Source organism: Ovis canadensis, chromosome 19 (genome assembly GCF_042477335.2).
Source record: "Ovis canadensis isolate MfBH-ARS-UI-01 breed Bighorn chromosome 19, ARS-UI_OviCan_v2, whole genome shotgun sequence".
Lineage (NCBI taxonomy): Eukaryota > Metazoa > Chordata > Mammalia > Artiodactyla > Bovidae > Ovis > Ovis canadensis.
Genome location: NC_091263.1, coordinates 25078221 through 25094408, shown reverse-complemented (window position 1 = coordinate 25094408; position 16188 = coordinate 25078221). Strand labels below are relative to the sequence as shown.

At 46.0% G+C, this 16188-nt stretch overlaps 1 protein-coding gene across 2 annotated transcripts in view; it reads left to right on the top strand.

The window, feature by feature from the left end:
- MLH1 (mutL homolog 1) overlaps positions 1-15987 on the top strand; it is an 86451-nt gene extending 70464 nt beyond the window's left edge. For both annotated transcript variants that reach the window (XM_069561239.1, XM_069561241.1), the window contains exons 14-19: positions 8507-8615; positions 10476-10539; positions 13493-13657; positions 13928-14020; positions 14312-14425; positions 15668-15987. In XM_069561239.1, the coding sequence (XP_069417340.1) occupies positions 8507-8615; positions 10476-10539; positions 13493-13657; positions 13928-14020; positions 14312-14425; positions 15668-15835 (713 nt within the window). In that variant the 3' untranslated portion in view covers positions 15836-15987. The remainder of the gene's footprint in view (positions 1-8506; positions 8616-10475; positions 10540-13492; positions 13658-13927; positions 14021-14311; positions 14426-15667) is intronic.
- Positions 15988-16188: the final 201 nt, after the last annotated feature.

Sequence of the window (16188 nt, the reverse complement as noted above, 5' to 3'; positions counted from 1 at the left end):
GCCTGGAGAATCGCAGGGATGGGGGAGCCTAGTGGGCTTCCGTCTATGGGGTCGCACAGAGTCAGACACGATTGAAGCGACTTAGCAGCAGCAGCAGCTTTACAGGGGTCCTTGCTGCCTTTGTTTTTCTCTTTCTACCTTTGTAATCTTTTTGTTTTTAACTTTTGCCATTTTTCAAACAGTATGTCTTAAGTTTACTTTGTCTGAGAGCTTCTCTGCTTCCTGTACCTGAATATCTGTTTCCTTCTTCAGGTTTGGGAAGTTTTCAGCCATAATTTCTTCAAAAACATTTTCAATCTCCTTTTCTCTTCTTCCCCTTCTGGAATCCCTATTACCCATAGGTTGGCACCCCTTTGATTGTCCCATGGGTTTCTTGTGGGCTTCCTCGGTGGTGCCAGTGGTAAAGGATTCCCCTGCCAGTGCAGGAGATGCAAGAGTCGCGGGTCTGGTCCTTGGGTGGGGAAGGTAGGAAATGGCCAGCTCCGGTGTTCTTGCCAGGAAAATTGCACGGATAGAGGAGCCTGGTGGGCTACAGTCCATGGGGTGACAGAGAGTCAGACACGACTGAGCGTGCACGCACTAGAATCTACCAGGTTTCGTATATTGCTTTCATTTTCTTTTAAAATTTGGCTTTCTGTCTGCTGTCCTGAGTGGGTAATTTCCATTATTCCAGTCTTCCAGGTCACTTTTTCGTTCTTGCGCATTATTTATTGTGCTATTCATTGCCTTTAGTTCATGAGTTTTCTGACTTTTTCTTGGCTCCGCTCTGTAGCTTCTAGTTCCTTTTGATAATGGTCTTCATTTCTGTTGACTGATGTGGTGGTTCTGTCACTGTGTGGTGCCCAGCTCTTTGCACACCCGTGGACCGCAGCCTCCAGGCTTCCCTGTCCCTCACCATCTCCCGGAGTTTTCATATGCACACTCATGTCCATTGAATCAGCGATGCCATCAACCGTCTCATCCTCTGTCCCCTTTTCTTCTTCTGCCTCAGTCTTTGCCAGCATCAGTTTTATCCAGTGAGTCAGCTCTTCACATCAGGTGGCCAAAGTATTGGAGCTTCAGCATCAGTCCTTCCAGAAGAGTATTCAGGGTTGGTTTCCTTTAGGATTAACTGGCTTGATGTCCTTGCAGTCCAAGGGACTCTCAAGAGTCTGTTCCGGCACCACAGTTTGAAAGCATCAGTTTTTCGTCACTCTGCCTTCTTCAGTGTCCAGCGCTCACATTCGTACATGGCAGCTGGGAAGATCATAGCCTGGATTATGTGGACCTTTGCTGGCAAAGCGGTGTCTTTGCCTTTTACCACACTGTCTAGGTTTGTCATCGCTTTCCTGCCGGGAAGCAGCTGGCTTCCAGTTTCACGGCTGCAGTCGCCATCCACAGTGATTTTAAAGCCCAGGAAGAGGGCCTGCGCCAGTGCTTCCACCTTTCCCCCTTCCCAGCGATGGGACTGGATGCCGTGATCTTAGTTTTCTCTTAACACTGAGTTTTAAGACGCATTTTTCACTCTTCTGCTTCACCCTCATCAAGTGGTTCTGTAGCTCCTCTTCACTTTTCTTCCATTAGAGTGGTATCATCTGCATATCTGAGGTCAATATTTCTCCAGGCAATCTTGATTCCAGATTGTAACTCATCCAGTCCAGCATTGTGTATGACGTGGTCTGCACATAAGTGAAACAAACAGCCTTGTCGTACTCCTTTCTCAATCCTGAACCAGCCGGTTGTTCAAACAGGGTTCTAACTGTTGCTTCTTGACCCACATACAGGTTTCTTAGGAGACAGGTAAGATGGTCTGGTGTTCCCATCTCTTTAAGAGTTTTCCACAGTTTGTTATAATCTACACAGTCAAAGGCTCCAGTGTAGTCAACAAAGCAGATGTTTTTCTGAATTCCCTTGCTTTCTCTGTGATCCAGCGAATTTTGGCAATTTGATCTCTGGTTCCTCTGCCTTTTCAAATTCAGCTTGAACATCTGGATGCCCTTGGTTCACATACTGCTGAAGGCTAGCTCGGAGGATTTTGAGCATAACCTTACTAGCATGGGAGGTGAGGGCCATTGTCTGGTGGTGTGAACATTCTTTAGTTCTGCCCTTCTTGGGAATTGGGATGAGGATTGACCGTTTCTAGTCCTGTGGCCACTGCTGAGTTTTCCAAATTTGCTGGTGTATTGAGCGCAGCACTTTCACAGCATCATCTTTTAGGATTTGAAATAGCTCAGCTGGAATTCCATCAGCTTCACTAGCTTTCTTTGTAGTGATGCTTCCTAAGGCCCACTTGGCCTCACACTCCAGGATGTCTGGCTCTGAGTGAGAGAGCACACCATCATGGTTATCGGGGTCATGAAGATCTTTTTTGTACAGTTATTCCGTGTATTCTTTCCATCTCTTCTTGATCTCTTCTGCTTCTGTTAGATCTTCACCATTTCTCTCCTTTATTGTGCCCGTCTTTGGTTGAAATGTTCCTTTGATATTTCCAGTTTCCTCAAAGAGATCTCTAGTCTTAGCCTATCTGTTGTTTTCCTTTATTTCTTTGCATTTTTCATTGAGGAAGGCCTTCTTGTCTCTCCCTGCTCTTCTCTGGAACTCTGCATTTAGTTGGGGGTACCTTTCCCTTTCTCCCTTGCCTTTTGCTTTGTTTCTTTCTCAGCTGTGTGTAAAGCTGCCTCAGATAACACTTTGCCTTCGTGCGTCTCTTTGGGGTGGTTTTGTTTGTTGCCTCCTGTACAATATTACAGACCTCTCTCCATGATTCCTCAGGTGCTCTGTTTACTAGATCTAATCCCTTGAATCTTTCTGTATTTATCACCTCCACTATATATTCATAGGGGATTTAAGCCATACCTGACTGGGCTAGTGGTTTTCCCTGCTTTTTTTAGTTTAAGTCTGAATTTTGCTATGAGGAGCTGTGATCTGAGCCACAGTCAGCTCCAGGTCTTGTTTCTGCTGACTGTACACAGCTTCTCCATTTTTGGCTACAAAGAATGTAATCAGTCTGATTTTGGTACTGATCATTTGGTGATGTCCATGTGTAAAGTCGTCTCTTGTTTTGTTGAAAAAGGGTGTTTGGTTTTACCAGTGTATTCTCTTGGCAGAATTCGGTTGGTCTTTGCCCTGCTTCATTTTGTACTCCAAGGCCAAACTTGTCTGTTACTCCAGGTGTCTCTTGACTTTCTACTTTTGCATTCCTGTCCCTTATGCTGAACAGGATATCTTTTTTTTTTTTGGTATTCTAGGTTTTCTAGGTCTTCATAGAACTGATCAACTTCAGCTTCTTCAGTATTGATGGTTGGGGCATAGACTTGGATTACTGTGATTTTGAATGGTTTGCCTTGAAAATGAACTGAGACCATTCTGTCATTTTTAAGGTTGCACCCAAGTACTGCATTTCGGACTCTCTTGTTGACTCTGAGGGCTATTCCATTTCTTTTAAGGGGTTCTAGCCCGCAGCAGTAGGTATAATGGTCATCTGAATTAAATTCTCCCACCCCCGTCCATTTATTTCACTGATTTCTAATATGTCAGTGTTTACTCTTGCCATCTCATGTTCAGCCACATCCAATTTACCTTGATTCATGGATCTCATATTCCAATTTCCTATGTGGTACTGTTCTTCACAGCATCTGACTTTACTTTCGTCACCAGACACACCCACAGCTGAGCGTCATTTCCTCTCTGGCCCAGACGCTTCATTCTTTTTGGAGCTGTTAGTAATTGTCCTCTGCTCTTCCCCAGTAGCATACTGGACACCTTCTGACCTGGGGGCTCATCTTTCAGTGTCAGGTCTTTTTGCCTTTTTACTCACTTCATGGGGTTCTCACAGCTAGTGTGTGGGCGTGGATTGCCATTCCCTCCTCCAGGGGACCACGTTTTGTTAGAAGTCTGCACTGTGGCCCAGCCATCTTGGGTGGCCCTGCACGGCACAGCTCACAGCTTCGCTGAGTTACACAAGCCCCTTTGCCGTGACAAGGCAGTGACCCTTGAAGGAGACTTCTGTCAATAACCTTTCTTAATTCCTTGAGTGTTTTCATTATCTCCATTTTGAAATTGGTGTCTGTTAGGTCTGTTTCATTGTTTGCTCTTTCTGGGGATTTCTTTTGATCATTTAACTGGGAGTGGTTTCTCTGCTTCTTCATCCTCTTGCTCTGAGTTAAGGAGAAACGGTTATCTCTGTTGGAGCAGGAATCTTGGGGGCTGTTTCTATGTGGGCGTTGCCGTGTAGCTTGTGCTGTGTAGCTTGTGCGGGTTTACTATAATGTGAGGGCTGTTTTTATTTTTGTGTTTGGCTGCGTTGGGGTGCAGGATCTTCAGTTGCAGCAGACGGGGTCTAGTTCCCTGAGCAGGGATTGAACCAGGCCCCCTGCGTTGGGAGTGCTGAGCCGTAACTGCTGGACCACCAGGGAAGCCCGTGAGGCTGTTCTCAGTGTGTGCCTGTTGACTCTTTCCTCAGCATGTGCTGGGCGTTCTCCCCTTGATGCAGGGGGGTATGCAGAGGGGGTGTGCAGATGCTGTGGCCGGTGCCAGCTAACAGATTTTTCAGTGGCAGTGATGGCTTGTGCGCAGCCCAGAAGCTTTGTGATGGGAGTGGAGGCAGCACGTGACCGCCTCTGGAGGCTGGGAGGGGGTAGCCCACAGCTTGACACTGCTCCTGCAGCCCAGGGGCGGCGGCGACTAGTGACGGCTCCTGGAGCTTGTCCAGCCACCCGCAGCCTCACGCAGGAAGAAAGGCTGTGATGGTGGGGCCTCCCCTCTGCCGTGCACCCCCACACAGGGGTGCCTGGCCTCTATGGCGGCTCAGACTTCTTCCTCAGAGCCCATCGGGTGTGGCCAAACCAGACTGCAGCCCCTCGTGCTGTGTCCACACAGCGCCCCCCGGCCCCATCCCCAGGCCCGCTCTCTGGGGGGTGCAGAGCTGTGGCACTGACCACCTGAGCGGGCCTGGCTGTGCTGACCGCCACAGACCAGACTGTGCTCTGCTCCGCTCTGAGGCTCTGAAGCTCCCCCTCCGTCCTGGCGATCTCCCTGCTGGTGAGGGGACTTCCCAGCACACAGGACCTTTCCTCTTTGGCAGCTCCCTCCCTGGGGCACAGGTCCAGTCTCATTCCTTTCTTGCTTGTTTTTTGGTCCCTCTTGGTTACATGGAGATTTCGTGCCCTTTCAGAGGGCTGAGGCCTTGTGCCAGCATTTAGTAGATGCTCTGTGAGAACCCTTCCTGTCTAGATGTGTCCTTGATGCACCTGTGGAAGGAGGTGAGCTTCACCTCCTGGTGTTTCACCACCCTGGATGGCTCCTGTATCACACGGTGACCTTTTCATCTATTTAGGGAATTCCTTCTCACTCTGGGATAACTAAATCATTGTTCTTTTGTTAGCTCCTAAAATGCTTATATGTAAATCTCTTGTCCACCTGGGATTTAGTTTTGGTATATGGTGTTATATTCACAGTTTCTATGTGTCTGATTGCTCAATATTACATTGTTAACTCTCCGTTTGTTTGAATTTATCCAGTATTTTTTGCTCATAATTCTTTTCCTCAGACCTTTCATGGTGTATGGACCTACTTCCTCTTTGAGTGGGGCCATGGATGGAAAGCTTTTTGTTTTGTCTAATCCATCTTTAGTTTGGTAAGTTTCTTTGCTGGCTTTAAAATTTCAGAGTTGCAGTTACCTTCTCTAAGTGCATTGAAGGTGTTAATCTACCGATTGTTGGCTTCTCTTATTGTTGAAAATTCAAGTGTCAGTCTTTTTTTTTTTTGGCCTCGCTGTGCAGCTTGCGGTGGTCTGGGGGTTGAACTGGCACTGTTGGCCGTGAAAGTTCGGAGTCCTAACCGCTGGACTGCCAGAGAATCCCCTGTCAGTCCTGTGTTGTGTTACTTTGTGGTGGTCTCCTCTGTCTCTGAGTGCCTTTAAGGTCTCTCTTTGGTATTCTGTTTCTCTCCGGTGTAGATTTTGTTGGGCTTCCTGGAGCTGAGGCTTGGTATCATTCATCACTTTTGGGATGTTCGCTGATACTTTATCTTGAGAGTCTTCAGTTACTGTCTCTCCCTGTTTCCCAAACCTTCTGCAGTTTTAATTACATATTTATTTTCCTTCACATTGCTTAAGCTTTCATATTTTCATGTCGTCAGTCTGTGCTCCTGACAGTTCTACCTTTTAATGGCCTTGCCAGCTTTGTCCACTCTGTTCAGTTGATCTTGATTTTTAAAGATGTATTTACTTCTGATTTTTTTTTAATTTTTTAATTGTTTCACTTCTGATTTTTTGACTGCGGTGGATCTTTGTCGCAGCACGTGCACTCTCTGCGGTTGTGGTGAGTGGGAGTGAGTGGCGTGCAGGCTCCTCTCGGTGGTCTCTCTTGTTCCCAGCACAGGCTCGGAGCGCGCAGGCGTCGGTAGTTGCAGCACGTGAGCTCAGCAGTTGCTGTGCAGGGGCGTGGGTGCTCCGTGGCACGTGGGATCTCCCTGGACCAGGGATCAAACTGGCGTATTTGACTGCATTGCAAGGTGCATTCTCAACCACTGGATCACCAGGGAAACCTGGATCTTAATTTTTAATTTCAATTCTTGTATTTTTTATTTTTAGACATTTTGTTTGTTTTTTTTTGAAATCTCCTTGATCATTTTTTAATATGAACTTTAAAAAATTAATTCTGATTTTAATTGTTATGGTTGAGTCAAAATAAATCATTTTCCCCATTGTTTAACATGAAATTCTTACCTTTATCCATTAGTATATTAAAATACAAAAGACCTTGTGTCACATGACCTTGCCAGGGTACAGATAAAGACAGTTCTACTCTTTTCCTTTCATATTTTTACACTGTTTGCTTTCCTTGCCTCGCTACAATGTTTAGAACCCACAATACAATGTCAGATAGAATGAGTGAGCATGGGAGCTGTTATCTTTTTCTGTGTTGTGCAAAGAATGCATTTACTGTTTCACCATTAAACATGATGCTCCTTGGAGGTTTTTCTTTGATAGGTTTTTCAGATTAAGGAAGTTATTTTCTATTCCTAGTTTGCTGAGGGATTTTTTTTTTTTTTTTACTGCGCCACACAGCATGTGGGATCTTAATTCCCCAACCAGGGATTAAACCTGCACCCCCTGCGTTGGAAGTGTGGAGTCTTAACCAGTGGATTGCCAGTGTTAAGACAGTCTCTGCGAGTTTTTATTTAAAAATTGTTGTTGTCAAATACTCTGTCTGTTAAAATGATTATTTTTTCTCATTTATTCTGTATGGTGAGATTTTCCAAATGCTAAATCACCTTACGTTCCTGGCCTAATCTCGTCTTGATTATATTATTTCTTTTTTCATATTGCTGAACTTAATTTGCTAATTTTTTGTTGAGAATTTTTGTATCTGTGACCCACAAGGATATTGGTCTAAAATTTTCTTTTTTTAATGTTTTCTCGTATTAGGGTTAGGATAGGGTTATGCTAGCCTTGTAAAGTAGGAATTACTCTGTCTTCCTTTATTTTTTGAAAGTTTATGTGGAGTTGTTTCTGTTTGTTTTTTCTTCCTATTTTTTAAGTTGATTTCAGGTGTACAGCAAAGTGATTGTTAAACACACACACACACATTCTTTTTCAGATTGTTTTCTGTTCTAGGTTATTACAAGATATTGAAGATAGCTCCCTGAGCTATAGATTAGGTCCTTGTTTATATCTGTTAATCCCATACTCCTAATTAACCCCTCCCTACCCACTTTCCCCTTTGGCAACCATAAATTTTTTTTCTATGTCTGAGTCCTTCTGTTTTGTAGAAGTTCACTTGTAGTATTTTCTAGATTCCACATATAGGTGAAATGAATTTTGTCTTTCCTTGATCATTGTGATAGTCTGCGACTTACTCTGTGTTTTAATACCTCCTAAGCACACTGACATGCTTACTGTTTTATCATCTTTACTGGAATTTTCAATCTTTAAAACTTGGCAGATACTGACTTTGTGATTTCTTCTGGGTTCTAATTCTTGGTGCCTAGTTTTGAGCACAGAGGTCCTGGTTCTTTACCTGTGAGGAATTATTTGAAGTCTGAATTGAAGATGAATTTCTCCAGAGAGAATTTGCATTTGATTCTAGGAGGGACCTGGAGGAACAGTCAGCCCTGGAATCAGTTTAGATTAAAACCTCCACAGACTTTGCAGGCAGCCTGCTTCGCGTGAATCCTGGCTGTAGAAGGGGGCACTGACCGCCTGTCAGCGTCCCCATCCCACCCCATTCCTAGGCTGTTCAGAGTCTGCACAAACCGAAGTTCCTGAATCCTGCAGTTCCTCTGGTGTCTTAGTTTATAGAGTGGTTCAGAGCTCTTGTTACTTCTCTGGCTTCCTGCTTTAATCTTTTGGCAATTTCTTGTTGCATTTTGAAAGATCCAGTTTGAAAGATTAATTCTATCTTATTCCTTCTTTGTGTGTGTTTTCAGCAGGAGTTTTCCACGTCTCTAGCTCTGGTGCTTGGTGCTCTGGGGTGCAGGGAGGTGTTGGTGGGGGGCTACTCCTGACCTGTGTCTTGTTTTCCAGCTCTCCGGGAGATGCTGCATAACCACTCCTTTGTGGGCTGCGTGAATCCTCAGTGGGCCTTGGCACAGCATCAGACCAAGTTATACCTTCTCAACACCACCAGACTCAGGTAAATCGGTGCAAACGAGAGAAACACAGAGCTGCTAGGAGGGTGGTCCTGGAGACAGAGGCAGGAGATGCTGGGGAGAGCAGGGTGACAGGCGGAAAGGGCCCACCTTCAGAGGCAGACCCGTGTGGCTTCTCACCCAGGCCCAACATTTACCATTTATGTGACCGTGGGCAAGTCACTTTGATAACTGAGTCTCGGATTTCTCTTCTGTACAAGTGGCGTATCACCATTAATTCACAGGGTTTTGTGAAGGTAAGATGACGTGCTGTGAGCGGGTGTCGAGAGCTTGGAGCTGGTGGGGTGTTCCAGCCTGTGTGGTGTACAGCAGGGGCTGCGGGCTGCTCTGCAACACCAGCTCTCAGCTGCTCAAATCCAGCTGATTGGCTTTAAAGCTGGGATCAGGTCCTGTGATGCAGGGGCTGATTGAATTCAAGTAGTGGGGGAGGGAGGGCTGAGCCCCTGGGAGACTTTGAGGGAGAAACCCGCCTCTGTAACGGACCACCGCGGTGAGGAGGGAGATCAGATCAGTGCGGCCTCCAGGGCAGGGGAGGGAGGCAGGGGAGGGGCGAGAGGGCCTGACACCACCTCTCCTTTCAGCTTTGGGATGGAGCCAGGGCCTGTTCCAGCCCTGAAGAGCCAGTGGGGTCCATGAGCACGGGGTGGGCCAACTAGGCAGCGCCCTTTGCCCAGCACGCAGCCGGTGCCATTTATAGTTGTCTCCAGGGATCTTGGAGGACGAGCTCCTGTTGAGTCTAGAGCCTCTATTAAATATGATCGCGAATCGGTAGTTCAGGTGGGTGGTGCTGCCATCCTCCATCGCTGGACACCGTCACTTGGCCGTTGTGGGACTCTGTCCTGCTGAGATCCCACGTGACTTCCCTGAGCTAGAACTGCCCCACTGGGAGCTTGCTGCCGGCACACCCGGCCTTGGGTGCTGCTGACTCCTTCCTCCTAGGCTCGGAAACCCTTAGTGAGCTCAGCTCAGGGCCACTGTCCTGAGAAGCCGTGGGCTCACCCAATGAGCTCTTACTGGTTATTGGGGATCCTGCTCCCTTTGTTTTTTCTTCGCCAGGAAATCTAACTGCGTGATTTCTAAGATGCCAAATCACAATTGTTTCAGTTCTTTCATGGTTACAAACCTAGGCCAGTCCTAGAATCCTAGCTGCTAATAAATGGGAAGAGTTTCCCAGCGAGCGTGTGAACCGGCTGAGAGCAGGGGTTTTAGACTTGGCTTCTTCCCTCCCCACTGACTGACTCTGACCCAGGACCAGCCAGCGGCTCTCCGGGTACCTTGGGGTCCCTGCTGCCGTGCTTTGCCTACTTGGATAACCTAGTCTTTAAACAAGACCTGTGTGGTGCAAATTTCTTTCATAACTGTGGAGTACAGTTACTTCAATTCTGTGTTTCTGCAGGTAGTTCAGTATATTGTACACTTTGCAGCTGCCTAAACCATCCCCCATGTAGCCCGAGTCTGTCCCCTGCCCTCCCCGTACAGCCCATATTTCTAAGATGGTGGGTTGTAAAAGAAACGGTTTATACAATTCTTTGCCAGTGGGGAAAAGTGAGCAAAAACTGCTTAACTTTGTCACCACTGGGTGTCAGAACCTTTTACTGCACCAGGAAGGTGGGGACAGAGCACGGTGTTGGCAGGGCAGGCGGTCTCAGTGCTGTGACCGAGTGCGGAGGCCGCCGCCTCCCGGTGGTGCAGGTCTAAGGACTGCTGGAAAGGCCGCCGTGAGGTAGCGCGTCTTCACCCTCACCGTGTCTCGGGTTCTCTCTCCCATTTTGTCCCTGCCCCTTGGCTCTCAAGCACAGATTCTGCTTTTCCTTAAATTAAAGTCACTTCATTTTTGTTTTCAGTGAAGAACTGTTCTACCAGATTCTCATTTATGATTTTGCCAATTTTGGTGTTCTGAGGTTATCGGTAAGTTTATTTCCTGCTTCTCATTTCTGAGAGTTCAACAGCTGGTCATTTCTGAAAACAGCCCTACCCTGTTATCTTATTTGTTGTATATTGAGTGTTTTAAAATGTGATTAGAATAGTTTATGTATGAGTTGCATATGGAAGTATCCTTATAATAGTTTTATACAAAGCAGAAGTCATTTGGTAGCCAATTTAAATGTTTATTTTTATAGAAACTACCACATATCTACTTAAAACTTAAGAGATAGAAGCAGAAATAAACATTCTCTAAAGCCCACAACCCAGACACAATCCCAACTAACATTTTAATTTAGAATTAAAACTCATACTATCCATGTAGTTTTGTATCTTCTTTTTACATGTGACATACAGAAAAGCCCTCTGGAATTTTTATTGGGATTGTGTTGAGTGCATACTATAGACCAATTTGGGGAGAAAAATCTCTCTTATTTCTTAATAGTCACATTTTTTGGATACTATTGAAAAAGGCAATTTTGAAAAACTGTCAATTGTTTGTTGCTATTGTAAAAGTACAAGTGTTTTGGTAATTCTCTCTTGCAGCCTTGTTAAACTCACTTATTAGCTGTAGCTTTTTTATTGATTCCAGCAGATTTTCTAGGTATATGACCATAGTGTCTATGAATAAAGACAGTTTTATTCCTTCCTCTCCAACCCAGATGCCTTTTCTCTCTCTTGCTTGGTTGTACCGGCAAGAAGCTAAGTCAGGCTAAACAGAAGTGGTGAGACTGGAAATACCCCTCTTATTTTTAGTCTTGGGGGAGCGTTCAGTCTTTGACCATGAAGTATGTAGGTTTTTTGTAGACGGCCCTTAGGGCGGCTGAGGAAGTTCCTTTCTATTCCTTGAGTGCTTCAGGTTTTTATTCAGGATGGGAGGCTGAATTTTTTTCAGATGCTTCCTCTGTATCTGTTCAGATAATTGTATGGTTTTCCCTTTTTTAGTTTGTTGGTATAGTGAATTACATTGATTGGTTTTCATATTTTAAACCAGTCTTGCATTCCTGGGATAAGCCCTGCTTGTACATGATATATTACCCCTTTTATATTTTACTGGGATTGACTTGTTATAATTTGTTCACGACTCTTAACATCTGTATTCCTGCAAGACACTAGTTTGTGGTCTAGTGTTCAGCCACATCCGATTCTTTGTGACCCCATGGACTGTAGCCCACCAGGCTCCTCTGTCCATGGGCTTCTCCAGATGAGAATACTGGAGTGGTTTGCCACTTCCTTCTCCAGGGGATCTTCCCAGTCCCGGGATCAAACCCCTACCTCTTGCGCCTCCTGTATTGGAAGGTGAGTTCTTTACAACTAGCGGCACCTGGGACGTCCTACTGGTTTGCAGTTTTCTTGTGTGGTGTCTGGTTTTGGTATCAAATACTGGCTTCATGGAATGAGTTGGGAAATAGTTATTCCATCTTCGGAAAGAGTTTACAGTTGTTTATGCTTTAAATGTTTGGTAAAATTAATCAGTTGCAGCCATCTGGGCCTGGAGATTTCCTCATAGGAATATTTTTAAGTAAAATTTTTAGTGGTATAGAGCTATTCATGTTAGCTTTGAGGGGCCTTCGTATTAAGTTTAAAAATACTTGTCCATTTAAGTTTTTGAATTTATTGGCATAAAGTTGTTCATAATCTTTTTTATTGTTCTAATGTCTGTACATCTGTAGTGATGTAACCTCTCTCATTCCAATATTGGTAATTTATGTCTTCTTTTTAACTTAATCAGTCTGACTCAGGTTTGTCATTCTGGGCCCAAAGAACTGACTTTGGTTTCAGTGATTCTTCTGTTGTTTTTCTGATTTCCGTTTCATTGATATCTGCTCTCATCTTTCTTTTCTTCTACTTAAAGTGCTGTAAAATTTCCCCAAGGGCTGCGTTAGCACACATTCGGATAAGTTTCCATTTTCATCCAGTTCAGAATACTTCTAAACTTCCTTTTGATTTTTTTTGACCCTCACATTATTTAGAAATGTATTATTTAGTCTCTTAATTACTTGGAGTTTTCTCAGAGATCAAGTATTGATTTCTAATTTAATTCCATTTTTGCAGAGAACATATTTGAATCCTTTTACACTTACTGAGACTTTTTTTATGGCCCATAGTATAATCGGTGTTGGTAATATTCCATGTGCATTTGAAAAGAATTTGTGTTCTGGTCTTGTTGAGTAGAATGTTCCACAAATGGCAGATGTCTCAAACTGTTGGTGATGCTGAAACCTTGTATATACTGATTTTTCTGTCCACCGGTTCTGTCAACTGTTGGAGAAAGGATATGGAAGCCTCCATGTAACTGTTTCTCTTCACAGGTCTGTTTTATTCTTCATGTATTCTAAAGCTCTGTTACCGAGTGCATAAATGTCTAGGAGAGCTAGGTCTTTTTGTTAATTGACTCTTCTGTTGTTACGGAAAAGAGTGAGCAGTGCACTGTGGGTCTGTATGGAATGTGTTAATGTGACGACAGCAAGTGTTCAAAGGGGAGAAATGGATGAAAACGGAGGCGTATTGTTTTCCACAACAGATTCCAGTCTCCTTCCCAACAGATGATTTACCTGAATGTCATTTGCTTTAACGTACTTTCCCTCCCCCTTGCTTTAGTAAAGTGGTAGGAAGAAGTGAAGGCTCAGCCTTGTGAGTTTCTGGAAATACAAAAGCGAGGTCTGTAAAGCTACACAAAAAGAAGTGCCTTCCCATGGCTTTGCCTTTCGCAGCTTTTCAGCAGGTCTTTGTCGGTGACGCCTTCTCTGTTGAAATGGCCATTGGTGAGGAGGACAGCCTTCTTTTGTAGGTTTTCAAGGGTTTTCTCTGGGGGAATTGAGCCATGAGTGCTAGATTTGTGGCTTGTCGCCTGCTGAGGTGGCAGTGGCCTTGTGGGAGTTCAGGCAGTGTTTGGAAGCCGTTAACGCTCGCTCCTAACGTTCTTGCCCCTTCCTAGGAGCCAGCACCGCTCTTTGACCTGGCCATGCTTGCCTTAGACAGTCCCGAGAGTGGCTGGACAGAGGAGGATGGTCCCAAGGAGGGACTTGCTGAGTACATTGTCGAGTTTCTGAAAAAGAAGGCTGAGATGCTTGCAGACTACTTCTCTCTGGAGATTGATGAGGTGGGTGACAGCTATTTTTGTCTCCCTTGTAAGTCCCCCTTGATCTCTGGGACTTGGTTTGCTGTGTTCAGTTGGTGAGCAGACCTAAAGAGCAGGTGGCTCTGCTATGTGCCAGCAGAAAAGGCGCTCTCAGCATTTGCCTCTGCTGCCCCCAGGGCCCAACCTGGTCGCCGAGAATAGCAAGTCTGAGGACAGGACCTGGAGCAAGCACCAGGGAGATGGGATTGGTTTAAACTCTTAACAGCATGATGTCTTGTCCCCCTTGTCCAGGAAGGGAACCTGGTTGGATTACCCCTTCTGATCGACAACTATGTGCCCCCGCTGGAGGGTCTGCCTATCTTCATCCTCCGACTGGCCACAGAGGCAAGTGATGGAGCGCGTCCTGATGGCAGCCCTGTGGGGGGATGAGTGTCGGGGCGCAGGGGGGTGCGGGCTTGCAGCTCCCCATTCATCTGTGATGCAGAGGAAAAGGGTAATGAGGCTAAGGCCCCTCTCTTGCCCACCCACCCCAGCAGTACTCAGTAGCTCCAGTCTACAGCTTTAATGCCTAAAAATCATGCGTACTTTTTAAGTCATCTGTTATCTCCATTTAGAAATGAAATGTGTTTAAAGCATGTGCATATGTTGACGTGTTGAATTCTCTCTTTGGACCAGGTGAACTGGGATGAAGAAAAGGAATGTTTCGAAAGCCTCAGTAAAGAGTGTGCGCTGTTTTACTCCATCCGGAAGCAGTACGTGTCTGCAGAGTCAACCCTTTCAGGCCAGCAGGTACGAGGGCGACACATGCTGGCGCTCCAGAACTGGGCTGGCCCTCACGCGAGCCCGCCCCGCTCTGAACTCCTGTGATCCAAGGCACATCAGCGCTAGCACGGTGGTCGGCTCTTACGAATTTTATCTCCTTCTGAAATGCTGCTGGAAGGTACCTCTAGAGTGATCTCACTGTCAGATGTACAAACAAGCCATTGTGGTGAGAAACAGATGGGCTCCAGGGCTCGGGGGCCCACGTCCCCACTGTGAGCCTGGTGTGTGCAGCCACAGCTGTCACGTCCTGGTCAGTCCCCACCTCTCTGGCGTGTGCCCCACTCTGCCTCTGACACTGCTGTGCCAGACGGACCTGGCTGTAGTGGGCCAGGTCCCCAGCTCTTCTGAGGGGAGGTCCCTGGGTTCTTCCTGTTTCCATGTCAGATGACAGCGCTTTTCAATCTACAGCTATTTCGGAGGGTTTGTTTGGGTGAGGAGAGGTGACTGAAACACAGGCACACCTTAGACATTTTGTGAGTTCCGTTTCAGACCGCTGCAATAAAGCGAGCTGCACAAATCTTGGGGTTTCCCAGTGCATATAAAATGTTGTTTACACCATCCTGTGGTCTGTTAAGTGCAATATATAGCATTGTGTCTTAAAGCCAGTATATATGCCCGCATTTAAAAATGCTGCTGCAGAGATGCCACCAATAGACGTGGTGCAAGGTTGCCAGAAACCTTCAATTTGTGTTTAAAAGCCCACAATAGTCTGCAAAGTGCAGTAACACAAGGTCTGCCTGTGGTGTCTGCCTGTGGTGTCAGACGGACACATAGTCACTGTAGCCACATAACCGTCTTGGTGACGGCACCCGTCCTCTGAGGTGACGGGCTGTGCTCCATTCCAGGGCTGAGGACGCTGAGGGACAGTTGCGTGGTGTGTTCAAAGGCTCCCAGAGCCTGCGTGATTTTGGAGTGTACGTCCTGCTGCTGCTGCTCAGGCGCCACAGTCAGGAGGAGACATTGCTTTAGATGCTGCTACAGTGAGCACAGTTCCTGAACAGAAACAGCTTCCATGGGGGGAAGCATCTCAAGAGCCCTGGCTGCTTTTCTTCCCCGCTCTCATTGCTGTGCTCAGGCCTGCGGGATCCCTGAGAGGCTGGCCTAGCAGAGAGAATTCTCAGGCATGAGGTCACACAGCCCCAGATAAGCCACCACAACTCCCCAGGCCTGGCGTACATGGGGATGTGGACTCTACCTTGTCTCTTCCAGAGTGAAGCGCCTGGCTCTACTGCAAACCCCTGGAAGTGGACTGTGGAGCACGTCATCTATAAAGCCTTCCGCTCCCACCTACTGCCTCCAAAACACTTCACAGAAGATGGGAACATCCTGCAGCTTGCTAACCTGCCTGATCTGTACAAAGTCTTCGAGAGGTGCTGACTGTGGTCGTCTGGGACTCTGGGATGGTCTGTTCTTCCTTTTGTGTCCTGATGTCGGTAGGTGGAACTTTCACCTCACGCATGCCTTCTCACTAGGCGCCCTGCTTCATGTGTGGCAGATTGACTATAAATAAATAGCCAAATCTGTCCTGAGCATGATTAATTTCATTGCAAATGAAATCCATTTTTACCTAGTGTATACCTGATTATGTTGAAGACTCCCAAAAATAGTTTGAAAGCCTCCTGGACATCTGATAAGAAGTCTAAATGGCCTTGAAAATTTTATATAGATCATGCATTGATTTCTTTTTATATTCTGATGAATTTCTAATATCAGGTAATAGACATTATGTT